Source organism: Panthera pardus, unplaced genomic scaffold (genome assembly GCF_024362965.1).
Source record: "Panthera pardus isolate Hobbes unplaced genomic scaffold, ASM2436296v1 HiC_scaffold_1, whole genome shotgun sequence".
Taxonomy (NCBI): domain Eukaryota; kingdom Metazoa; phylum Chordata; class Mammalia; order Carnivora; family Felidae; genus Panthera; species Panthera pardus.
The window spans coordinates 85367904-85394855 of NW_026526654.1; the positions used below are offsets into that span (position 1 = coordinate 85367904).

Here is a 26952-nt window from a genome sequence, read left to right on the forward strand (position 1 = left end):
TAAGGAGGAAGAAATGAACCAGCTCTTTCTGTCCATTGAAGGGCCAGGAAACTACTCCTCTCCTATCATTCCTGCTATGGCTGGAAAAGTTACAATTTAACAATAATGTCAACATCCAGAGCGGCTAGAAGACCCCTGAGACAAATGCAAGTGGGTTTGGCGTATTTCCTGGGCCATACTCCCCGCTTCAGGCTAGCGCTCCACTTCTGATTATGATCCTAGATGCTTGACTAGTATTTCATAATGAAATACCTTGTGAAATACTAGTATCTCATAGTGAATTTACCTTGAGCTCTTTTTTTCTCAGGCTTGCACAACTTTGCGAATTCTATGATCTTTTCTCCTTATTTTGATACAAATTATAATTTAAGTTTCCATCAGAAGTATTTCCTGGGGAGCCTTTCCGTCTGGCGGAAGCCATCAGTTCAAAGGGAGTTTATATGTCAGTGTTTAAATGCTGTTTGGTATAATAGGTGTAAAATAAATTCTGTAAAAGTGGAAAAAAAAAAAAAGATTTCCTGGGGAAACCTTGAAAATTGGAACAAAGCTGGGGAGGAAAAGTCAGGGCGGATGTCCCCAAGTGGACTGGACCCAGGGGAGAAAAATTAAAGTGGTGCTAACAGTTGGGACAGCGAAGGGTTTGGCCCCCGCCTCGTGACAGCACTCACACGTACTCCTGGATTGTGGTAAAGGCTCTGTTTCCCGCAAATTCACATTATGTCTGCCACTCGTCTTCTCCGTGAGTCACCCAAGTCATTTAAATGAATACACAGAATGCTAGCTTTTAGTTGCTTAATTAAGCCTTTTAAGTGCTTAAAAGGAATGCGCTTGTTTCTGTTTAAGGGCCTTCAGAATCAAGACTTCCCACTAACTTAGCCCGGGCCTCCTCCCGTCCAAACTGCAGCATTAGGATGTGCAGTGTGTATTCGCCTGCACTGTCCACCGCAGGCCTCGACTCGAGGTATGTGCTTGGCGAAGCTTGGCGCAGTTTGGGGAGAGGGGTTACGACGGGCAGGCCCAGACATCTGACGAACCCTGTCAGTCATCAGGATGGAAAACAAGCAGCCCGGGAACCGGGCCGGCCCTACTAGATCTTGCTGAGTTGCCGCTAAGTAAATAATGTAAGGGCTGAGGGGACTTTCTAGGATTTTAAAACATGCGATCACTTCCCCATTCTGCTGATTTCCCTTGCCTCTTGAGTAGGACACAAAGAAAGCGCGTGAGCGAGCTCAAGGCAGGGGGTGGTGGTGGCTGTGGCTTTGACAACCCAGGGAAGTGTGTGGGCTCCCCGGGGCCTGCCCAGGGAAGGGCCTGGGAGCCCGGGGAGTGGGTCTGACTTTTAGACCCAACTTTCAGAGCTTTTTTTATTTTATTTTATTTTTATTTTTCAATATATGAAATTTGTTGTCACATTGGTTTCCATACAACACCCAGTGCTCATCCCAAAAGGTGCCCTCCTCAATACCCATCACCCACCCTCCCCTTCCTCCCACCCCCCATCAACCCTCAGTTTGTTCTCAGTTTTTAAGAGTGAGAGCCCCTTTCCTTTTTAAAAGGAGCAGCCTAAATATTGCCAGGAGGAATAAATCATGCATGCAAATGAGAACACCATTTCTCATCACTCAACCTTAATCCTCCTTTTCTTTTCCTTCTTATTTGGTAGAGCCGTGAGGACATTTCCACCCTGCTACCCCTCACCCTTTCTCTCTGTTTTTTTTTTTTGTTGTTTTTTTTTTTTAAGAGCCGGAGATCAGCTATTTTCATTCAGCCCATTCATTCCAAGATACTTACACAGAAAATTTCTTTGCCTTCTGAAATGGTTTTCTTAATTGAAAACATGCATGTTACTGTGCTTCAAGTGCCTTGAAGAGGTTGAGTCAGTGAGAGATGACAAAGGGTTAGAAATTATTACCTCTTTTCCTGAAAACTGAAGATGGGCTAGGTAAACAGTTCTTACGTAGTGCATGATTTGCCCTTGATTTTCTTCGCCCTCTGTTCTTCTTGGATAGAATCCTTTATCAGTGAAAATGGAAGAATAAACCCCTAGAGACACGGTTACTCCTGTCCAAGATGTTCAGTATTTTTGACTATTCACTATAACCCCACAGCAACCGGGACAGAATAACTTTGAGATAAAATTACAATTTTATGGAGGGAGGTGGCTGTGTGGGGGTCATTGTGCCTTTCACAGTTAAAGCTTCAGAATGCCTCCGACATTTACACCCCCAATCGAAGGAACTGGACTCAAGTCAAGAATGGGAAGTTTAAGGGTACCTGGGTGGCTCAGTCAGTGAAGCAACCGACTCTTGATTTTGGCTCAGGCCATGATCTTATGGTTTGTGGATGGAACCCCAAGTCGGTCTCCACACTGACAGCACGGAGCGTGCTTAGGACTCTCTCCCCCTCTCTCTGTCCCTCCTGCACTTTCTCTCTCTCTCTCTCTCTCTCTCAAAATAAATAAATTAAAAAAAATAAGAAAGCTTTTAAACGAGGGATGATAAAGGGGGTAAACGGTTTATGGTGGCGGCCTTAAGATTGATTTCAAACATCAAACTTGCATCTTGGTTTCAACCATCTTGAAATGTAGGTCTTTTCATTTAGAAAAATCATAGGTTACACAAGACATTATTTACTGAGGAGACATAACAGCTGTAGAAGACTGATTGCCATCTGTAACATGTATATAAAATTACCACATGTGTGTATACATACGTGTACAGAATGATCACAGGAAAATCTGAAACAGAAATAACTTATTATGTGAGGCTATCTCATCCGAGACTCTGTTCTCAATTCTTGACTGATTTTTTTTAAACTGGAGCTGGTTTGCAGCGCTCAGCTTTCCTTGTCTCAGCCAGAACTGGTTCTGTCGAACTTCCTCTGGAGTCGGACGGACCTATGTTAGAATCCACCTCTAACACCAATGGTGAGCATTCACGTCTCTGAGCTCAAGTGTGCCTTCTGGAACAGGAGATCCACCACACCCACCTCCTAGGGTCGGTGCGGAGATAAAGAACATAACATAGTGGCATCTACGAGGTGTTTATAATACACATATAATTAAATTTCTTTTCAGATATTTTCAACCTGCCTGATAAAAATACATAATTTATATTGACAAAATATGTCAACTACAGATAGATGGATCGTTATAACAGAACTATGTTAGATTTTCCTTATTTTTGTTTCAATAACCAGTTTTATCTGGGTTAGTCTATATTTCTAATGGTTTTAGGTTGCCCAAGAGACGTGCACAGCACTGGCTTTCTCTGAGCCTCGAATCAGTACCGTTCTCTGTAATGCCCTAAGTGGCCTGTCTTAGTTCTCCGTGCTGTTGCTTTGTAAATTCACAGGCTTTCTCTCCTCCCTATATGTCTGCTGTGTTTAGCTACACCTACAGAACCTTTCTAGTCTGCCAGTTGGCATCTCTCTGTACCAACTGGGGTCCGGTCGGGAACACAGATTGAATCATTTTAATTTTCCACTGAATTATAACCGACACGCAGCAAAGGACACAAATCTTAAATGTACAACTCAATAAACTCTCATCAAGGTCGAGAGAGACAGAATCCTGCCGAGAGTTCCCCTCAAGGGGAAGGGCTCCTCTGATCTCTATCACCATACGTTAGCTTTGCCTGGTTTTGAACTTCGTAACAATGGAATCACACGCTTCCCTCCCTCACTGTTATGACTGATGTTGAATGGAGCCCCAGTTCCTTTTCATCGCTGCGTAGTATTTCGTCATATAGAAATACCATACGTACACTGTATTTATCCACTCTACTGTTGACAGACATTTGGGTTACTCTCCATTTGGGGCGGTTAGGAACGTTTTAAAGGTGTTTTGGTGAACACGAGCCCTCAGCCCTCTTGTGTGGAGTTTCAGAACAGGAAGTGCTGTGTCATAGGAGACATATGGATGTTTGCCTTAGTAGATACGACCAGTGTCACACCAGTTATTTTTAACAGAGAATTTGTGAAAGGAATTGGTTAAACAGGTGCTAGGGCACTGAAAGGGCAAAAGGGGAAACTGAGGCAATGCGGAGCTGATGATTGCCTGAGGCAGTTACTATCCCTAAGGCCAAAGGAGCAAAGGGAAGAAGTTGGGGGTATTAGAATCCAGGGCTTGAAGGAAGGGCCCTGTCCGCTCAGAGAGGCAGCACTTGCTGACTGGTACCCCCGGGGACACAATGCAGCCCATTCTGGGAATGCCAGTTAAAAAAATTTTTTTTTAATATTTATTTACGAGAGACAGAGAGACACATCATGAGCAAGAGAAGGACCGAGAGAGGGAGACACAGAATCCGAAGCAGGCTCCAGGCTCCGAGCTGTCCGCACAGAGCCCGACATGGGACTCGAACCCATGAACCATGAGATCATGACCTGACCTGAAGTTGGGTGCTTAACTGACTGAGCCACCCAGGTGCCCCAGGAAATGCCAGTTTTTTTTTTTTTTAAAGCTGGAAACTGGTGCTGTATCTGTGGTCACAGACAAGGCAGTGGACGGGCAGGTCTTTGCCCTTCTGCTCCCCCAACCTTTCAGGCTCCCTCTAGCGCCCCCTGTTGGCAGAGCCTAGTATGGCCAGTGGGCAAAGGGTAAGGGGTGCGGCCGCCCCCCAGAGCATCGGGCGGCAGCATTGGAGGGGGGGGTGGGGCAGAAGTCAGGAACCGGCATCTTTCAAGCTGACACTATGCCTTGTAGCCGGATGACTCTTAGGATTTTCCTCATCTTTCTGACATGGATGTTGCAAATGTATTCATCTACTTAGGACAGCTGTGTATCAAGTCGGTGACTGAACTCAGAGTGCTTCATACGTCTCATTTCAAGGCAAAAATAGAAACTAAACGTTCCATGGGAGTTGGGTTTAACAGCGTTCCCTGGACAGCTGCATTTTCTGGGGACTTTGCAGTCGTCTTTTGCATGGTCCTTTGACGTAAAGGATGGGCTTGGGAGGAGGTGGGAGTTGTTTCCGAATCCCTCTTCCATCCCTGACAAGTAGGTAGCAAGTCAGGAAGCCTCGTGGAACCTCAGTTGGCTAAGATGAGACTCATTGTGTCATCCACCCACAGGGCAGTTGTGCAGATTAAGTGACATAATGCTACAGGGCCGGCCACCTCAGCTTTCTCCCGAGGTGGTGTTGGTTCTATAGGCTATTTCCAGCAGCTCTGGTTTTATGTAAGTAGGGTTTTTTGGTTACATTTTAAACTATCTTTAAAACCTCATCTAGGGGCGCCTGGGTGGCTCAGTTGGTTAAGTGTCTGACTTCAGCTTAGGTCATGATTTCACAGTTCACGGGTTCGAGCCCCGTGTCGGACTCTGGGCTGACAGCTCGGAGCCTGGAGCCTGCTTCGGATTCTGTGTCTCCCTCTCTCTCTGCCCACCCCCCCCCCACCCCACCACCACTCATGCTCTGTCTCTCTCAAAAAAAATGAATAAACATTAAAAAAAATTAAAAAAAAAACCACCTCATCTAGCCACATTCTACTGGGATCCTTTGTCGTTCCTCTGTTTTTCATGTCATCCAATAACCCTGAGAGACTGGGCTATAAGAACTGAGAGCAGTAGAGATTAGGGAGGGGACAGTGCTACTCTCTGCTCCTTGCACACATGCTGGGTGTAATTCCTCTTTGTTCCCTGTTCCCACAGCACTTGCTGGTACCCTTGTGTCATGCTGCCCGGGGCCATGTTGAATTGTGTACATGTCCCCTTAGCGAGTTTCTCAAGGATAGACACCAAGACTTCTACAGCTCTAAATGACTCCTCAGCACCCAGCACAATGCCTGCACACAGTGCACATGCTATTAACACTTGCGGAGGTAGAAAAAATATTTGGCCATAAAGATGTTAAGTATTTCAAAAGGAATTGAATGAGCTGAATCCTCCTTAGGCCAAGGCAACGCCCTACTTCTTGAAAAGGAACATCCAATATAGCTTGACTTTATTTGGAGTGGCACACAGATTCTTCTTTGCTTACAAAAAATTTCAAATGGCCATTCAGTTAACAATACCGGAGACAGAATAGAATGTTGGTCCTGTTGGCTTTGTTCTTGGACCCATGGTGACCTCTGTGAGAATGATATTTGCAGCTTCTGTCTAGACTTTGGTCACAGGTTGACTCGAAATATTTGGTCCAACATAACTATGTGAGGATGGCAAAAGTTTGAAATCACTGGAATCATCTTAAAACCATTTCTCCTGACAATAAATTGGAAGGCGGAGAATAATCTGGGGTGATCACTCTTCGTTTATTTTTTATTAGTTTTCATTTTCTTTTTTTTTTAAGCCAGCACAATACCTCTGTATTAATTTTAAGAAATTGTATGCCTAACGCAAGATGTACTGGGACACAAAGATCCTTTGTTGACTAAGGGTCAGTATTCGTTCAGCAGTCTTTTCCTGAGAAGTGTCAGAAACTCATTTGATTCACCGACTTCTCTTTTTCACAACGTGGTTATATAAACACTGTGCTTGACCAGTCGTATTGAAGCCCACATCCGTCTCTACGATTACTAGAAAATGAGTCAGAACTGTGTTAGGACGTCACGGCGGTAAGTCACTTTGGAGGGCACTGTAGGCGGTGGTGTTCGATGCGTGTCAGTGGCCTTTGGTTTGCTGTAGAGTGAGGAGCCCCACGTGGACATCGTCCACAGAGCACGTGACTTCTGAAGGGCACGCGTCTCTCCCCACACGTTAGTCTTGCTGAAGTCACTCCTAGATCTCCATCTTCCAGCCTCCAGAACTATGAGAAATAAATATCCGTCGCTTCTAAGCCCCCCAGTCGATGGTAGTTTTGCTGTAGCAGCCCAAGCTAAGACACCATCTATGCTGCAGAACCCGGTGTCGGATTATACGTTCTTTTGTTTACGGTCCGTCTCTCCCACTGGGATGTCAGCTCCGTGAGGCCGGGACTCGGTGTGGTTGTCCACTGCGTCTCGACACACCCCCCACCTGTGTTGGGAAACGGCTCGGATTCTGAAGGGCCGTGAGAAAGGGCGTCTGAGAGCCCTCCCAGCTGCAGCTGCCTGGGATGGGCAGAGTTCAAGATCATTAGCCGGCCTTGCTTGGTGTCAGCCAGGGCAGGAGTACACCTGACCTGGGCCGCCCAGTGCTCTCCCACCTCCGCCGGCCGCTGGAGGCCCTTCTTTGGGAGCGGGGGCCTCGGCCTTTCAGCAGTAAAGTCCCCAGGTTCGCAAACGTCCGGCTGTCTGGTCAGGTGGGCCGGTAGAGCCCCGCCAACATCTCCCTTTAGCACACACGGTTGCCCGCTTTTCTCTCGTCTCCTCGCGTGAGAACCGCGTCAAGCCCTCGTACCCTTCCCGTGGCATCGTCTCCCCTGCTTTGCTACGTTCTCAAGTTTGAGAAGGGAGTTTCTTCTTTAGCGCTCATGTCTGTCTGTGTCCGGTCCATCTTCTCCCGCAGAGCTGAGGGGCGCGCGTGATCGCGCACGCGTGAGCTTCGCGCACACAGGCCCAGGGGCCTCCTGCACGTGCGAGTGGGTCTCCCTCGTGCAGGGGGCGTGTGGGGCACCCTCAGCTCCCAGCTCCTGGGGACCTGCCGTCGGCAGCCAGCCCACGGGGGCTCTTCACCACGTAGACCGGAAAGTGAGATTCCGTTCAAACATTCTCCAGCGCAAGTATTAAAGAAATTCACTTAGAGGTGGTTTCTTTTACCGCTGCGTAAGGGTCTCCCCGAGCCCCACTATTCTCCCCTCCGTGCAGTTTTAAATGCAATAGTAAACCGAATCCAAGGGCTACTCCTGCAGCCATCTTTGGAAGTGATTTGCAGGCAGCTTGCTTAAGGACATCGGGAAGGGGGGAGAAATGACATTAACAGCTTTGCTCGTGACTAAAGGGCTGTTCTACTTCGGCTCACAGCAGCTACTCACACCCCCCCCCCCCCCCACTCAAGGCTATTTGGAAAGCAACGGTGACAACCACGGGGGCCCCCAGCCACGGGCAAGGTGTGTTAGGTCAGCACAAGAGTTTTAAGTCAAATGAGACTTAAGATACGCACAACCGCTATTTTGAAAGTCGGGAGAAAAATCCGTAAGGTTCTCGGCAGTTAGACTATTTCAAATCAAAACACATTTTCTTTAGAGCTGCGGAGAGAGTACAGGTAGCATTCAATGTCAACAAGGCTAATAGCAATTACATAGAAACCACTGGGACAGACCCTGCCCATTCAGGGCTCAGCCAAAGTCGTGGCGCTAAGGGCCCCTGTGCACCTTGCTTTCGGCGTCCATCGCTCTGCAATCTAAAGTCAAGGACAGTGCGGTGCCAGAAGAGGCCAACAGTTGAAGGCGGAGTTTGGGGCCCACCCGCAAGAACTGTGAGTCGTTTTATTTATGTGTATGGCCTACTTTGGATAAGTGAAAGCCTAATGATTGTGAACTGGACCGTGTTTGTTTGGTGCTTCTCGCCTTGGCATGTGCTCCTTCTGGGAAAAAATAAAGTCCCAGACGGCATCCACAGTCCCCGTTACGACAATGGCTTGTCTTTTCAACAGTTGCTGGCAAGTTCCCTTGAAAGATGCATACGTGGAATAGAACGTAGGCAGAAAGAGAAAGATTAGAGGCTGGAGTGGGCTTCTGTCATGGGCCCTGCTGCTTTGATACACGTTTCAATCCCTCACGTTCTATACGTCTCTTACACAAACACGTTGAAAATAAATAGAATCTGAATGATTTTTCAAAGTGGCCTGAGTCTTTTCCAGAGGGAAAACTATGCCAAAGAGTAGTGCTGTAGGCAGAAATGTAGGGTCTGGAAGCTGTCTTCAGCTGCTAATGGCCTCTCAATGATGCAAGTTTCTTCTGGTGAGCCAAGTGAGGGACGGCATTTCAAAAAAAAAAAAAAAAAAAAAAAAAAAATCACCGTAGCAGCAAAGGCAGATTTTGTAGAACCAACCAAGCGCACACGGCAAAGGTTTGGAATGGAACACTTTGCTATTGATCGTATTAAACCATTTTCAGTTTTGCGTGATTTACGAAAAATAAGGCTGGGCCTGTGTACAGCAGGCCATTCTGGCCAGAGCTCTGCCTGGAATGAGGCCCAGCCTCCTGTCCCCGCCCAAGCCTGGGGATGTGGCCACCAAGGTCGTGACTGGCCAAACTCAGTTCTAACAAAACTATCTGGGAGGAATCGGAGGCAACCGTGGGGATCTGTAGTAAATCTGAAGTGGGCAGGTAGGAGATTTTGGAGTTCCAGACTTAAGCCTCTGCAGGCTTTGTGGCCTTTCTGTCCTCCGCCCCCAGAGTCTGTCCTCACTGCATATGAGTCAAGTGCAGAGCTGCCCACACAGAGCCAGGCAGGCAGGCGATGAACCAGAGCCTGAGGCTGGTTTCCAGGGAAGAAGGCCCCTGTCTCCATGCTTCCAAGGTCAATGTCTGGGCCCTCTAGCTCCCACTTTACCCCAGGTTCAGTGTGGCCTCTGCTGTGTGACTTGTGCATCTCAGGGAACCCCAAGGTCGTGGATGTTTACCTAAACGTGGCTTGGTGAGCCTACAGGGAACGGGCAGGTGTCTCCTTACTCTCCGTAAAATAATGTAAGGGAGAAAAAACTTCCTTCTACCCTCTTAGGTTCTGTGGCTGGCCTACGAATTTAACTGACACAAGACAGACTAACAGGAGAAAAGCATACACATTTATTTAATATTTTTACGTGTATATGGGAATCTTCAGAAGAAAACTGAAGACCCCAAGAAGCCATTAGGCCCAGACGCTTATATACCTTTTACACAAAGAAAGCTAAATTGTGGGCATGTGACTGGACAAAGAGGCTTGCAGTATAGGGGCAGTAGACAGGGAAACCAACATATGGGGGGAGCCAGTGGAAGGTCGGGGTTATTCTAGGAGGTTTGTTTGTACAGATCCATTCCGGCGTCGACCCCCAGTCCCCAGTGATAAGAACATTCTTCTCCTCCCAGTGCAGGGAGGCTACCTTTCTCATTGGCGATGCTGTGACCTGCCTTTGGGTAGAAGGGGGAGGTCACAGAGCCCTTCCTGCACCTGCTGTTTCTCAATGGCCTTCAGCTCAAATAGTCAACGTGCCGAGGCGGCATGCTTTGGGATGGCGTGTTCAACGACGGGGTTGTAATTTCATGCTTGACAACAGACTTTGAACGTTTCACACCTCAGTTTGCAGGGAAACTGAGATAAACCAAGGAAAGTGCAGGAATGGATGGGAGAAGTCCCTCTATGTACAATTCTCTCCATTGTGTGATCAGTCCAAACTCCGTGTGGCCTCTTGGACCCTCTTCTCATAAAAGGGACCTGGACTCACAGAGCTCACGTTAATCTACAATTCAGATTCTTCTGTGCTCCTGCCATAGAACAGGGTTTCCTTGACCATCAGCTCTTGAGGCAGAACATACACATCGCCCGCACCTGCAGACAAAACCTCTGTGTTATTGTCCCAAGTCCCTATGGCAGTAACTGCTTATTAGTGGAAGAGAAAATTCCAAAATAAATCACGGCCCAATCATTTACTTTAACAAAAGATTTATTTGAAACAGGTTTGTGCAGACATATACCAGTCAACAGGATTGATCAAAGCCACAAATCACTACATTTTCCAAAACCTCTAAAAATACAAGTAAATGCCCTTCATTTGTATTCACTCCAGGAGGGAACCCGGCTCGGCTATAATGTGCTGCTGTAATTTAACAACCAGAGGACATTAATAGGACGTGAAAATGGTAACACTTCTAGAGGGAGGGAACAAAAAAACCCCACACTCCACAGACGCGCTCGCTACTCTGCTGGGAGCCAATTAAACGTGCCCCCACAGCCCCGCTTCCCTCTGTATAACCAGATTAAAACCTCCCTGTCGCAAACAATATTTAGGCAATCTGAGCACAGATGTGACAGCAGACAGGAGGGCACGTGGCTTTGCCTGCATGAAAAAGACACCACAAGGATGCTACATTCAAACAGCAATTCAGGGACCTGCGGGAACGATGATGCACAGGCAGGCTGTAGACCCGGCTGCTCCTGGCAGGCCCGGGGATGGGAGGGTGGGGGGGTGGGGGGTAGGGCGCCACCCCTGCAGCTGGCTGGGTGGCAGCTGGTAGCAAGGCCCCTGCAGAGGGCGGCCCCTGGGGAAGCAGCGGGGGTGCTTCTGAACTCAGCGATCATTGGTAACATGGGAGAAGGAAGGTGGAGGAATGCACGTGTCAGCACACACGCTGATTTTATTAATGAAAAACCCGGAAAGTATCTACCGGTGCAGGGACCTTGTGGGAAGGAGAGAAACCCTATGACAGGATTTTCAACCCTATGAATGGATTTTCTTTTTCCATTTTGAAATCGGTGCTCGATGAGCCACCTGTAGTTGCTTGGCGACCTTTAGGGAGATGACTGAATCGAATCCCATTGGAGGTGGGTTCACATCCTCACCTTCAGGCTTTCCGCCTCCTTCTGGCCCCTTCTCTGCCACACAGAAGAGCTTGCCTATAAAAGGCTCTTGATCAGCTCTCTTGACCCCTCGGTTTCCTGGGCAGGGTTATTTGGATAGTGCTGTTACCTCAACTTTCTTCTTCCTTTTTCTGTCATAAATCAAAGCCACCTGACACGTAGTTCCTGACTTTTAAAAGGAACAGGTCTCCTTTCTTTCTTTAGCCAGGTCAGAAGAAATGCCGATGGGCTAATCTTGTGAGTGTGTTTTTCTTGGTCTGGAGCCTGAGAGAAAGAGCAGAGTGGATGTCTCTAAGGCAACTAGGGCAAGAGATTGTCATTGAAAATGAGCCAGCCAAGGTGTAAAAGAATCACTCTTTTGTCCTTCTTCAGTCAGGGGAGCAGAGGTGTTTGTCAGAGTTAACAGCTATGAATTTTGCTTGGGGTGGGACAGCAGGGTGAGCCGCCCCTCTTTTCTGCCCCCTTTCATTTTGTAGCTTCCGAACACTGTGCTGGCCAACGTGGCCTTTTATTCCTGTCGAAGACTGCATCCTGGTTTGCCACAGTCATACCCAACAAGCTAAGGGAGAGCTTCAAACAGAGTGCTAGTGGAGGCCTGGCAGTCAATCAAGCTCATGTAATATCAAAGCAAATGTGTACTGTTGGACAACAGCATTCTGTTGGGATGCTAAAAAAAATAAACAAATGAAGAATACCACCCATCGGGTAGAGTGTTCCAGGGCTATTCCTTTTGGAGATACTTCTTAATATATCATCATGGCGGGGATCTTGGACTCTCACCTCTACAACCCCGTGGAAGCTCTTGTAACCATCCTCCTCACCCTTAAGGATGGGAAAATGGCTAGGGTGAGACTAAATAATCTCTCCCAAGGCTACAGTTAGACCAACAACTGCCTAGAGCCAACGGAGAACCAGCAACAAAGCCAACCGAGGTATGCCTTCCCTTGTTAGCGGGGAGGGCTTTATTTTCACTCTCTCTATCACTACTGTATTTGCTAACACAAGCATTTGCACGAAGAAAGTATTTAACGAATGTGATGGGGGACGCCATCCTTGAACCTGACCTGACAAACTCATTTCTTTGCCAGGTTATTATTTTGGGTTCTGCTTAACCAGATTTCCCCCCGTTCGCCATTTTTATGGATCCCAGGAGATGAAGTCTACATTTCAAATGCTGAGGCAAAATCACTCCTTGAATTACTTTGGGACAATGGCCCTCGGTAGTAATCCAGATGCCAGCTGAAACGTGTGCACTTCCTTCACATGGTCAAGGCGAAAGGCTACCTCATCCTACAGTGGAGTTTTGCAAACATTCTACCCAACTTGTGGTCTAAGACAGAAACTCCTAGGAACAGAAATACGATAGAAGATTCTCTTCAAAAAAGGAAATAAAGGGTCATTGTTGTAACAAATGGAGATTACAGACGATAGTTTTCTTTAAAAAAATTCAGTCTTAGCGCCTGTCATATGTACATCTATATGCATTTTCAGACATTTGTTGCTCATACTCACTTTTTTTTTCATTATTCACCACTTCTTGACAAGTTATCACTGATTTTCACTGCCAGCTCCCTACAGCAAGACCTGAAGCCTTGTCAGGGGAAAGGAAACGTCAACAGAGTTCCCAGCCATGCTCTGCCAAAACTCAGGTTCACGTTTGAGGATGTTACTCCACGAATGTTAAGGCAACAGCACCTCCTTTCTCCAAAGCACGGATTTCGTATGCTCTACGATTCCCCCCGAGATGATCACATTTTGGGGAGATGGGAGAACATAACGCTGGTCGAGAAGCCCTGAACAGTCTGCGCAGAGACAGGATGGACACATCAGCCACATCCCCAAATGATGACAAAGCCCATTCTGATCAGCAACCAAGTGCTAATCCAGACAGCCAAGCAGAAATGGCTGGCTTATTCTGTTCTCCTATCCTGCCCGCTTAATGTGCACTTGCCACAGCCTCCCTTGCTGGCCCGTGCGAGTGTGCAGTGGAACTCAAAACTCAGTGCATAGAACGGCCAGTCTTTTCTTTCTGCGGAGTCAGCCGGAATGGAACGTGGACTCAAATTTAAGAGTCGGCAGTCTGTGCATAACCCCAGACCGAGGCTGGGCCTCAGTGGATGCTGCTACTTTAGCCCAATCAGGAACAGGCCCCGTAGTGCTGACCAAGTATGACCTGCCAGCCTGTATGTCACTTACCATGTGGCAGAGTGACAAGTCCCATGTGGCATCTCCACTGAGCTGACAGCCAGAGTATGCAACTTGCTCCAGTCCACCCTGCTCCCTGGGGAGGGGCTGTGTGTGACACTCTGACCTCGATTTTGAAGACAGGACAAATGACACAGCCCCCGAGTTGGCCGCGGCTAAATACTACACACTGCACATAGTGACAGCTGTTCCTCCTCGAAGCCCAATTTAGTCATTTGGCTACCAGACGGCGTAACCACATAAGAGAACAGAAAGGTATCCCATCTCACGGTTTCTTCTGTGTGCATGTTTCATACTTGCAAAGACTGCTTAGTCCCATTTTCAAAATAATTGGAAAATATACTAAAATCTCAGAAAATCTGAACTGCATTTTAATGTAAAAAATAAAATAAAAAACCAAAAGCCCAAACAAAACACACACACACACACACACACACACACACACACACACACACCCCGTAATTCACAAATCTAATTTGGAAGGCTTCAAGTGAAAGAAAGAACTAAGTATCTGACAAAGAATGAGTTTGAGTTCCCCTTTCCAGACAGGCTTAGTTCCAAATGAAACCAAACAGTCAGGATGCCTAACGCACATTCAATTCAAACTTTCATTCCTCCTATGTATTTAGGACCTCATCTCTCCGGGTGTCCAATAAAGACATTTACCTTGGTCTGTTGTGTTAACTACAGGCACATTTTGTGGGCTGGGGGGCGCAATTCCTGCATGACAGTCCTCCGGTGATTCATGTCACCGGGTGTTCTAGTATTTAAAAATGGTTTACCATCCTGGGGAAGGAGGAAGGGCCATTTTCTAAGCCTCATGGGCATTCCGCTTCCCCGTAAGCCCTCTCTGAATCCTGGTCATGCCGTAAGTAAAGGATTAGTTTTCTTAGTCAAAGCAAATCATACTCTCAGTTATTACAATGCCCAATAAGATGTGGATGTTCCAAAAATAAAGGATAAGGAAGCAAAGTGCACTATTGTTTTATTTCCTCATTTAGCACAGCCATCCCCAGAAGCACTGTGCCATTTTAAGCAGTAACAGCTGCCCAGAAGTATTTATGTGAAGCCATCCAAAAATCTGGTTTGGCAACCAAAGCGGAGAGGAGAGGAACGTGCCTCCAGGCTGGCCATTTATTAAGGCCTCCAGGTGCTGACATTCATGCCTGAGGGCTCACAAGTTCCGTCCAAATTTAGAAGGTGGCACTGCGCAGTTTGCAAAGTCAGTGACTCAGCGCTTCTCTTCCTTGCCTTAGATTCAGGACACTTTACTTTCCGGGAGGTGCCCGTATATATCACACCGACTCGATAAGGAAGGAACCCTCATCCCTATAGAAAAGGGCGTTTCCTTGAAACCTGTAGAATTCTTTTCAACGAAAACTGCCTGTCAAGGTCTTGTTTCGCCTCCTGTATGCATGAGGCAGATCATCACGACCGCCTGGGCTTCCGGGCTTGATTCCGGTTTCCACTGAGACTGGGCTAAAATGTCCCCCCGCGTCCTCATCCCCGCGTCTCTGTGTCCTTGCCTCTTGCTTTCTCCTTTGACGGCTTTCTTCCTCCACCAGCCTCAGGGTCCCTTACTCTCCCACTGGGTTCCCTCATTCTCTCCGCTTTCAGAGTGGCAGAGTGACAGGGGCGTCTCTTCTCCGGGGAGACACGCTATAAATTCAGTGGTTTCCCAGCAGCGAAAACGCAAAATGTGCTCCCAACTCCCCAGAGAACAAGCGTGGGTCTGGCTTAAATGGGTGCCAAAGGTCCAGTGGCCTGGAGGTTGGGGAGTGAGCGCCGAGAGCCTCACCGGAGCAGGCTGGCGGAGGCGTTCTGCCACCCCCGACCCCGCAGGCTTCCGTCCTCGTCCTCGGAAGGAGGCAGACAGACGCTCAGGATACATGCGGGGTATGTTTTCTTTTCTGGAGTTACGGGAGGGAAAGGGCGGTGTGGAAGAGGGGATTTCTCGCATCGGTAACCTGAATCTGTGCTAGAGCAAGAAACCGTGCGGATTTCGGTTGGTTGCCCACCAGCGGCCATGCACGGAGCACCGCGGCCAGCCATGCAGAAGGTCGGAGACGGGGAAGCCCGCCGGGCCACAGGGGGCACCTGCGGAGGGTGCAGGGGAATCCTGGCACGCCGACCCGGCCGCCCTGCCGGGCCGGTGGAGCGCATTACGATAGGCGTCCTCAGGCTTACCACCCTGATGGACGTTTTTGCGATTTCACCGCAGTCGAGAAGTTTACGCCGACGTCATACAAACCAAAGAGGAATCAAAGCCAGACGCCGGCCTGCCCCGAATGCAGCTTCCGTGAGTTACCGCGACAGGAAGCGAGCGCGCCCCCGCTCCCATTCCACGAGCCGGGCATGGCACTCTCTTGCCTTTCTCCCAGGACCGCTAGCACTGATGTTTAAATGAAACGTCACGTTTTCCATTTCACGGCTCACAGAGCACAGCTGAATGCTTCGCAACAACGGGAACGGAAGTCGGGCCAAGCGCTGCGGACACACGGGAAGGGGAAGAGACGGCCTCCCCCGCGGGATCTACTGCAGGTTTGCGAGGGGCCGTGACTAACAAACCGGTTGGCTAAGGCCACGGAAATGTGTTTTATGGTGTTCTGGCTGCTGACGCCAGTCTCTTCGGGCAGAGATGGGATCACACCGGGCGCGACAAACCACGTCTCTTTCCTGGGACCCATCGGGACAACTCACGTCTTACTTCTTCCTGCATTTCTTCTTGGTGGTGTCGTAAGCACGGACGATTTCTTCCTGAGTGACAGCTCCATGCTCCTCTTGCGAGAAGGCGTACCCATCTGCAGGAGGAACACACGGGGACTGGTTGAGAGGAGAACTGGGGGACGGGGGGGCCACCCTGGGTTTAGAAGAAAATGCTCTTTTGGGACACGGGAGCTCAGTTTCGCCACACTGGGCTCCCCGGCCCTGGGTAGGTGGGAGCCTGGGACGGACAGACCCGTGGCCGGGGAGGGAAACGTGGGCAGAGTGTGGGGCGGGGTGGGACGAGGCCTGACCCAGCAGGGCCTGACTGGTTCTGGCCGCCACCGCCGCCCGGATGGGAAAGGCTCGGGGGCCGGCCTCGCCGCGGGGGAGCTCAGCCAGGGAAGCATAAACGGCAGGTCACTGGTCCATGTCTGCACTGTCCCAGCGCCAGCCGGGAGGCAAGGCCACCTGCCCTGCTCCAGAAGTGTCCCAATCTGCCTGAAGCTGGCAGGCTGGCCGGGGAGCACCCAGCAACGCCGGGAGCGAAGACTGGCGATGTGCGTGTGACGCTCGCGGCATTCCCGCCTTTCAAGCGGACTGATGCGGACTGGTAATAAGAAATTACAGTGTGTTTATTTTTGTGTACATAAAGAAAAAGATCACAAGATAAATTCCAGAGCCCCCAGGAAGGCTGGGTCTTACAATCAGTTCCGATAATAATAATGCCCCAGCTTCCAACAATTATTAAATGCTCTGTTCTATGTATTATGCACGAATAGCTCATTTATTCCTCCCCCAAAGCCCTATGAGTTAGGTGACAGTATTCTTCCCATTTCACAGATGGGGAAACGGAGGAGCAGGGTGATTTCACAGACCTAGTGAGTGGCAGGGCTGGGAGCCAAACCCAGGCAGGACTTCTGCAGGACCCACACTCTCCTGCACCTCTGGTTCCAAGAGGGGTATAGCCTTCGAAAGCCCAGACTAGGTCCCTCCTTCCTAAAGGGTCCTTCCCACAGAAGGAGCGTCTACAAGACTGTCTCTGCTGGCTGACTCCTCTGGGTCAGGGGTATGGCGAAGTCCCACAGCTGGATTGGACATTCTAACCAAAAGACAACGCGGTAAAACGTCTGACAACGGTCACTCCCATCCACGTGTGTGGATGACTTATCAACGGACATGTTAGTTCACGGCCACGTTCTCTAAGGGAGAAAAAGAAATCAGAAGTTGTGGCCGTGTATCACCTCGCGGGGGTGAGTATTTTACTAAGACACTTGGCTTACAAAGGAGAGTTTCTGAACCGTAAGGACAGGTAAGAGCAACGCGTAGCCGTCTTCGTGGGGATGGTGCACAGGGTGACTTTGTGCTCTGCGTAAACCAGACTCTCATAAAGCAGACTTTCTGAGCCTGGGCTGGCTTCCCGGCTCTCCCAGCCACCACCTGAGTAAACCCCAGGGCTCAGAAAGGACACCCTGGGAGGCCAGGGCTCTTCTGCACAGGTGGCCCGGGAGGCAGCTAAGGACATGGGCTGGAAAGCAGGGGCGGGTGGGAGTGCAGGGAGAACTAGGGAAGGATAAGAACCGAAAGGAATCTTCCACAGGGGGGGCTTTCTTCCCCTGGCTCACCTCCATCTCTAACAAAACCAAATCCGCAAACCAAAACATCACACCATGTGGCAGCTGGCGTGAGCCCCATCTTGCGGGGTCCAAGAGCAGGCGGGGTCCCTGGGCTGGAATGCAGGAGCGGGCCTGGGGAGGGAGGCCCTGGGGGTGCTGGGTGCAGGGCACTTGAACTTTCTCATGCTGGCTTTCCACACAAGGAGGCTTCAGCGGCTTCACGGAACCTGAAGAGGAAATGCCTCCTCTCTCCTCCGTTCTTCTGATTTAGGTTTCCTCTGAGTGAGTTGCTTGACTGGTGAGGGCCAGGGGAGAGGAGACGTCCCTTGCCCAGCTTCCGAGGGGCGGCTCCCTCCCTCCCGGGTGCTGAGGCCCCTCCCGCGCAAGATGCTCTTTGTGCAGCTCTTTGACTGCAGTCTGAGACCAGACATCTTGCCGTGGGATGTTTCAAAGCAAAATCTAGCCAATAACACCGTCTCCTCCGGTCACAAGGCTGTGTTCTGTGGTCAACTTGGATACTTTTCACTCTCTGGTCTTTCAACAGGAACATTTCTAGTCAACATCCCATGTTTTCCTGAGGGGGCCACGCAGCCCTTGTCGGTGGCCTGCCGTGACACCCCAGGCGGATGCTCGTCAACCCGGCAGAAGTGGCTCTGATCCCAAGCAATGGGAGTGCCCTGTCAGTGCTCTTCCCGAGCCCGTCTGGTGGCGGGCAGGTGGCTTGTGAGCTCTCCACCCCGACGGCGGCTTTCTCACCTGCTCTGCTTCCATCTTGGATCCTGAGGCCCAGAGCCTGAGGCAAGGGATGCTTCTAGTCCTTGCGTGGCAGTAACGTGGCCACGGGACCATGGGTTCTTTAAGCTCTCTGGGTCTTCTTAGTTGACCGTTCTGTAAAATAAAGGGCCTGGACCAGGTGAGGTCCAAGTGTCCTCAGAGCTCTAACCCTCCACATGGGTGCCAGGCGTTTCCATGGCGAACTACAGCCAGGCCACAGAACGCTCGTCTTCGTTCAGGGCCGATTCACACTCGGCACCACTGGAGGAAGCCTCTACCTCCATTCCAGAAAAGAATGGAGGCAGTCTCAACACTCCATCTGAGTAGAACAACTGCTACCCGTCTTTTTTGATGTGCTTTTTGGAGGGGGGAGGTGCCTGGTGGAGAGGAAGAAATGAAGGGGACTTTTTGAGACATAGAAACATTGTTTGGGAGTGTCCTTTCGGGAAAGTTATCTTAGCGTGTGGAATCGTCTGCTCCTTGCTCAAGTGCAAAGAGCAAAAGCCTTGTCTTACTTATTCTGTTTTTCATTCATATCCTGCCCATGCCTACTGGGACACAGACATAGCTTGGAGCTGTAAGGCATCCTTGGCTTGTATTTGTCTCACTGGCACAAGGGCCTTCCGGCAGGATTACCCCTCCACTCCAGACTGGGAAGGGCTTCCAGGCGTCCATCGGAGAGGACCTTCTGGTCCAGTAGCACATCTCTTCTCCCAGGGTCAGCTGAGCGCCCAGAGGCCACTCCCTGAGGGCTTGTCCCGCAGTTCCCATGGGTTGCGTCTACCATCATGTTTCCAGAACTTGACCCACTAAGACCTTCTTCACTAGACTTTCTTGGCCTCAACAGAGACATGAAGTGAGCCGTGTAACTCAAGAAGGAATGGAGGGCGGCCTGGGAGGGCTACCCTGGGGCAGGGGTGTCCCCCTCCTACAGACAACAATGTGGTCTTCTCAGAAACCAGGCCTGGCGGGAGCGAGGACCGTGAGAGGAAAAGTGTTTAGTGGGGCCACAGGGACTATCACCACCCAACGAGCCTCTGCCTGCCCAGCCCGCACCCCTCACCCCAACAAAGATGCCCCATCAGGTCACCAGCTTCTGTCCGATGAACAAGTGGCCGCCATTTGCATCCAAATGGGGAGCTCAGAGGAAGCCTCCAACCCTTAGCCTCTCCCGATCTGCTCCATCTGTCAGGAAGTCCCGAGAGCCAGAAAGTAATGATGGGGCCGTGGGGAAAGCCCTGGATGGACCCCACTCATAAACTTCCCCCGGCTGGCTTCCCAAGGCATCTGCTCCTTAAATGCTCAGCCACAGCCAGAGTCTGGGGGCAGAACGGGGTAGGTGAGAGGAGTTGGAAGGGTAGGGGAGCATCTTCGTTGTTTGTGCTCTGATAGAACATTTGGTGAAACCCATAAAATCATGTCATTTTTTAAAAATTATTTTGGAATAAAACTCCCCTTAAGTAGCTCTGATAAAACAGCTTCATGAAAGTAGATGTTCCCTGAAAGCGACAGAAATGGGGGTAGCCCATTTGAGGATGACAAGGAAATTAGACTGTAGGAAAATGCTGATCTCAGTTATCAATACCGCGTGTCGGTGGCCTGTAAGGAACTGAAAATCCCGCCAAGATGAGAGTCTTCCTTCCAGTTTCCTGGGAAGACAGGGCCAAGACAGCTGACGGACAGACCCAGGGCGGGCGAGCAGAGGCCAAGAGGAGAACGCAGACCTTCTCGCAGGCCAGGACCACTTCTCACAGCTCGATGGCCTTCTCTAGCTGTTACTGACAGAATGTTCTGTTACCGATCGGTTTCTTGCTATTAGTTGCTGGGTGTTTTTAAAACGTGCCGTGCTTTTAGAGGTCTTTTTTTTATTCCTTGTACTTGTTCCTTAGAATTTTCTTTTGTCCTTCAAAACACCGAGAGTTAAGAAAAACGTTTAACAGTTGCAGGATATTTTATGACTCTTCTGCAAACGTTCTTACTTGATCTTTGATCTCCATATATGCATCACATAGAGTCTTTCTCGGGTTATTCTGAAACATTTATTAGAGAAGCAGTGGGGCCTAGACATCATCATTTACAGAATCAGTATCCATTTTCTCTGTGCCTGCGACAGAGAGCTGCTTTACACACATCATCCTGAAGCCTCACAGAGGGTGTGTAAGACGTATATTACTATAATTCTTTTGTTCCCCCAGTGGAGGAAACAGAAGTTTAGAGAAATATGTAACTTGCCCAAAGTTACTCACCTAGTGGCAGAAAAAACCAGTAATACCTCACCTTTATTGGACTCCATAGTGTCAGGCACAGTTCTAGGCACTTGGTATAAACCATCTCATTTAATTCTCCCCCCGAACCCAGTTCTTACATCATCTCCATTTTACAGATGTAGAAACAGAGATGTAAGGTCACACAAAAAAAGTGACATTGCTGGGACAGGACCCCCAGGCAGTCCAGCTCCAGAAGCGGGACCCTGCAGACCTCGCTCTCTGGACCACGCCATCAAGCTTCCTGACTCAACCTCTCTCCTGGATCAGAGAGACAATGGCTGTGACCCAGATCGCTGGGCCTTGCTCGCCTGTTACTGTAGTGACCTGAGCCTCTGCCGAGTGCTCTTGGGGCGGACACTGCCTGCTTCCTGGGGCAGGACGGGCGGCATGTGAGGCACCACAGGGAACTTGGTGTTCCGTGTGGGAAAGTGAGGAGAGGGAGTCCATCCCTGTCCTTCTCTCTGTTGGAAAGTCTGTGAAGATCTGTTGATGGGTGGAGCTCAGGTGAGCCTGAAACAGACCCTCAATACCTGTTACTACGGACACAACAATTCTCCACTTCTCCTAAACCATTCCTGTTCCCTCCCGAACGCCTCGGGGAGAGAAAGGAAGCAAGAAACATGTCAGGTGAAGAGATGGTAAGTGATGTGCGAGAGAGGGGGTGCTGGGAGAAGAGGCGGGGTTCAGAGGGGCAGAAGCAGGTGACAGACGACAGGTGCCAACAGGCTTCGCCTTGGGGAAGGCAGGTGACGTCCCCTCCGGCCCAAGGAAACCTGTGCTAATAACACCTCTCAGCGGCGAGCCAACTGGCTGGATTGTTGAAATAGGCCTACAACCTCTGTGAGCTGTGCCACCTGTGTCTCTTTCGTGGCCTCCCACCCTTCCTCTGGGGTCTGGCACACCCCCACTGACCCCTGCCTGGGTCAGGTGCCTCCCCAGAAATCAGGCCTGGCCTCTGGTGTTGAGTGGGGACACCAGCGCTAGGGGCAGAGGCAGCCTTCCTGGGAAGAGAACAGAGATTTTTTTTCCCCCGGTGATCGTCATTGTTTTAATTAACATGCTAGTATGAAATAAAAGAGTGCACATGGCTATCTTTGGGGGAAATGATTAAAAATCATGTCACTTGAGCCTTGGAACAAAATCCTATTGGGAGGCTGACAGAAGGATCTCGAGCACATCAGGATTTTAAGTTTCAGGGTTCTGTCATTCAGGCATTTGATTGGGTCCCAGGGCACTACCTAGACTCCAGCTTACTCGCCCCGAGCCAAATGCACAAATTCCACGTCCAAATGTGGGGCTCTGGCTTGGCAAGCGTCTCCGTCCCTCTTAGCACCAGCATGCTTTAATGAAGCCTCCGCCTTCCTTGCGTCACTGGGGTCTGGCTGGCCGGAAGGGGGTGAGGGCTACTTACGGGGGACACACTGCTGGAGGGAGCCTCCTCGTAAGAGTGTGGGGGGCGTCTTCCTGCTGAGCCTCCTCAGTAGGCGGTCACGTTCATTCATCCTGCAGGTGGATCAAACGCGGTCAGTCCCGGTTCATGTGGATGCCTCTCAAAATGCCTCACCCAGTGACTTTAGGTTTCAAAATAAAAGAGACCGGGGGAAAAGGCTTCCTCGTGTCAAGAAAAATGTCCAGTTTGGCCAGTAGCTCTATTATTTACAGTAGATGCTATCTCGACACCCTGAGTGCACTGCTCCCTCTTCTGAAAGGCGCTCTGTTTCCAGTCTGTCCTGTACGTAACGCCTCTGAACGCGGCCTGCCTCTTAATTGAAGTGCACCGCAAGTGCCCTTTCATACCAGGCACACCCTTGGCTTTCCAGAACACTTCTGCAAGCAGTGATCTGTTTCTATGGTAAATGCCTTAAAAGCCTTAGTCCCACCTGCAGCCGCCTCTCCCTGAGCAGGTAAACTGTACCAGGACGAGAGCCTCCCCGAGGTGCCTTGGGGCCCCCGCGAGAGACTGATTTCTTTCTGCACAACCTGATTGTTATTTTAAAAGTCAAGGTGAATTTTCTTGCAACACACGAGGATTAGGAGCTCTTCTCGCCTTTCCTGAAAGGGTTCCCTCCAAGGTTGCCACCGCTGTAAGGAAATACGGAGCGGTCCTCTGGGACAGCTTTTGTTTATTCTGATAAAGCAGAAGGGGGTGCTTTAAAGTTGCCCAGGTAGGCCAAAGGGCTTTGATTTCTCACCATTACGAGGTCACTTTGCTTGCCCCAGGAGGTTCCTGGTGTGTGGGAGTTTGCCAATGCCCTCTGATAATGGGCTGAACTGCGATCCCCCCACATTCTTACGTTGAAATCCTAACCCCCAGTAATCTCGGAATGGGACTGTATTTGGAGACAGGGTCTGTAAAGAGGCGATTAAGTTAAATGAGGTCGCTAGGGTGGGCTTAATCCAACATGACTGGTGTCCTCTTAAGGAGAGGAGATTAGGACCCAGACACACAGAAGGAAGACCGTCTGAAGACAAGGAAGACAGCCATCTATCTACCAGCCAGTGGGAGAGACCTCAGAAGGAGCCAACACTGCCAACACCTTGATCTTGGACTTCCAGCCTCCAGAAGTGAGAAAACAAATTTCTGCTAAGTCACCCAGTCTGTGGTACTTTGTGATGGCAACCCTAGCAAACAAATACGCCCCGATCTGCCGTTTGTGGGAATGTGAGGGCACAGAAGTTGTTTGAGGAGCTGCGGCCACGGGCCGTCCGAGTACATCCCCCCCATCCCACGTCTATGAGCCTCGAGCCTGAAGACCATGGTCTCCTGACAGGAGTCGACCTCACAGCGACTCAAGGGCCTTGAAGGAGGAGTGGGGCCCAAGGTATTCTCAGTAGTTCTCTGAGCTGAAGTTCCTTTTGCACTTGAGTTTCCAGAAGAGAACGCTTTCTGATTACGTCAGTTGAAAGGATGATGTTTGTTCATCACCAATTGGAGGTGAGCCTCGGCTAGCTAAGCTTGGCAAAATGCATGATGGCTGATGAGGAAAAACACCTTTCCTATCCCTTGGCACCAGCTTTCCGTTCTCTCATGGCCTTTTCTTCCACGGGCCAAGTTAATTTCACTGGGCTCTGCTGGGCAACAGCCCGGACAAAGCAGAGAGGAGCAGATACACAAGGAGGAGCCTATGAGTGCTCCCTGTGCTGGCTGCTTTTACGACGTGGGGGAGGAAATGAAGGGCCGTCCTCCCTGTGTGACCCAGCACTGGCCAGGATTCCTCCGTGGAAGGTGCTGCCTAGTGATGGGGCGAATGAGAACTTCACAGGACCATGCAAGTGGGAAGTCACACATCCCAGTCTCTGCCTGGGCAGGTGAGGAAACAGACTCAGCTGTAGCAAATACAAAGGTCACAGGATGCTCTGCTGGCAGTGTTCCTGCCCCTGCCTTTGGGCTCTACAGATGTCCCTATTTCCCTTGTGAAATGGTGCGTTCTTCTCGCTCTCTTTATAACAAGACACTCCAAACACATAGGGACTACTAGTATGGTGAATGTCCACCCACCGGCTCAGCTTTAGAAAATGGAGCTCCTCTGCTTGACCGCTTGACCCCTTGTTTTAGAGGGACCCACTCTGTCCTGCAGCCCTTCCTTCCACGTGGTGAAGGGTCCATAGGGCCAGTGGGACATGTCCACCCAGAGTCCACGCCTGCCCTCCACCCCAGGTGTTTGGGATCCCAGAAGTTCCTGTTGAGTGACACCTCTCCAAGCTGGCACCCAAGGCCAAACTATCCTCCTAAAAGCAGACCTTAGAGCCAGCATTCACACTCCTAGGTCTGTGGGTGGCCAATGGGTGGGTTTTTGCATCGGATGGATAGTGATGCCCAAACTCATGCGTGTAAGTAAACCCCCTTGAGTGCGGGACCGAGCTGGGGTTGGGAGGGTGGGGGGAGGGCACAGGGCAGCAAACTCTTCCCCATGCCATGACTTTCTGGCTCCAAAACTCCAGAGAATCTGGGAATCACAAAACACCACAGTCTTTATGAAGGTATATTAGTCAAGGTATATGGCTATTTGTTAGCTTGACTTACGACTTTCACATACTCAGACATGGTACCTCATTTGCACTCCTGCACCAAGTCCTGTCCTAGTTGTGAGAATGACTTCAAAAAAATTTTTTAAGTTTGCTTATTTTTTTAGTAATCTCCACACCCAATGTGGGGCTCGAACTCACGCCCTGAGATCCAAGAGTCACATGCTCCTCCAACTGAGCCAGCCAGGCGCCCCTACTTCAAATGTGAACAAAAGAATGAAATTTCAAATACGAAGTCCGTTGCCCTCCTCCCAGACCCCATTATTCCCCCTCTCTTATAATAAATCAGAAATAGTCTTACATCTCTATTTCGTACTTTTGTTTTACGTATATATGCATCACAACTAACACTTCATCATGTTTTAAAATATATCTAAGGAGGGTCATTTATTTTCGGCTTCTCATGTATCACATTTTTCTTCGCTCCCTTTCTCCTTTCTTACATTCTTTTTAATTATCTACTCATTTAGAGGACCAGTTCTTTGCAGATAGTCTTTTTCCTTCTAGATACTTTTATAATTACTCTGTCCTTGGTGTTCTGCAGTTTTGTTACGACACTTAGTAAGACTAGATGTAGATTTGTGTTTTCCAAAATATTTTGAGAGAGCGCGAGAGAGCATGTGAGTGGGGGAGGGGCAGAGAGGGAGAGAGAGAGCATCCCAAGCGGGCTCCACACCAACAGCATAGAGCCCCACGCAGGGCTCGAACTCACGAACTGGGAGATCGTGACCTGAGCCGAAATCAAGAGTCTGAAACTTAACCGACTGAGCCGTCCGGGCGCCCAAATGTGTTTTTAAATCTGCTCAGCTGCTGAGACCTGGAAAGTCACTACAACTCAGAAGTTTATCTTCATGTATGGAAAACACTTTGAATCCTGCCTGTCCCCAGTTCTCTGTTTTTTTCTTATCCAGGATCTTCTTATATATATAATCCTATCTTCCACATCTCTACGTCTCCTCTACATTTTCCATTTCCTTTCTTTCTTTGGTTTTACCTGAACTATCATTAAACTGACTGGCATGTTTTAATTGAAATTAGAACCCTTCTCATGTCTACAAGAGTTTATTTATCTTCTAGATCCACCTGTTCTCACACACTATTTTACTCTTTCCACATCTTCTTTCCCCAGTATTTTATAGGTTTGTTCAGACATTCCTGACATATCCAGTTCCTGGGGGTGTGGAGAGCCAATAAATGTCTGCAGTATTCCATGACCCACCGTCACTGTGGTTCATTTACTGTGTGTGCTCTAGTTACGAAGTCATGCTTCAGAATGATTTTCTTTTGCCTCTGCCAGGGTCCTGTGGGTTGCATCAATTTTTATATTAGCTTAGCTTAGTTCCCATAGCATTGGGAAGAGTCTAAAACTGGACCTCATACATAAGCATGGGCTTCCAGTTTCTGGTGGGTAATTCTGTCTTCCCCATTGCTGCTTTGTCAATCTAGTGAGAAAAATGTTTCTCGTTTCTGTTTCATTAAAATAGCAGCCCTACAAAATCTGTAGCTTTATGCGTTGAGTTCTGTCTCACTTGGGACTGAGGTTCTATCTCCTTTCCCTATATTAATCTCTGCACGTTCAGTCCCTGAGCCTTTCATGCAGTCTGATACCCCCTCTTCAGCTTTATCTCCCTCTTGGCCTACTGGCTTTTGTGTCTCCATTTTGGCACCTAGGTTTCTGTGTTCCATTTGAAGTTGATTATGTATTAAAAGCCTTTCTTTGTTCATATTTCACTGAGCATTTCTATGCATCTGGAAAAGTCCTGAGTCAGCTGAGTCTACCATATTGACTTTATCTGGTTTCTGTGAATAATTTATATTCCCCTGACCCAATTACTGGAAAACATTATGGCTACAAAACATGATCACAGAACTGTTCTTTCTCAAGCTTCGCTATCCTCAGAAACAACCTTTTCTGGAGACCCTTAAAGTGGCAGATGTGACAAAGGTTT

The 26952-nt window shown here is 49.3% G+C and overlaps 1 protein-coding gene across 12 annotated transcripts in view; it reads right to left on the bottom strand.

Moving 5' to 3' along the window:
* Window positions 1-26952, bottom strand: part of LOC109266145 (phospholipid-transporting ATPase IB) — a 635626-nt gene that overhangs the window by 21155 nt on the left and 587519 nt on the right. For 10 of the 12 annotated variants that reach the window (XM_053900822.1, XM_053900808.1, XM_053900813.1 and 7 more), the window contains 2 exons: window positions 22389-22480; window positions 14586-16418 (listed from right to left, as the gene is read on the bottom strand). In XM_053900822.1, coding sequence (XP_053756797.1) covers window positions 16321-16418; window positions 22389-22480 — 190 coding nt within the window. In that variant the 3' untranslated portion in view covers window positions 14586-16320. Of the gene's footprint in view, window positions 1-9618; window positions 10384-14585; window positions 16419-22388; window positions 22481-26952 lie in introns of those variants that run through there. The other 2 variants (XM_053900782.1, XM_053900789.1) reach the window with 2 other exon arrangements.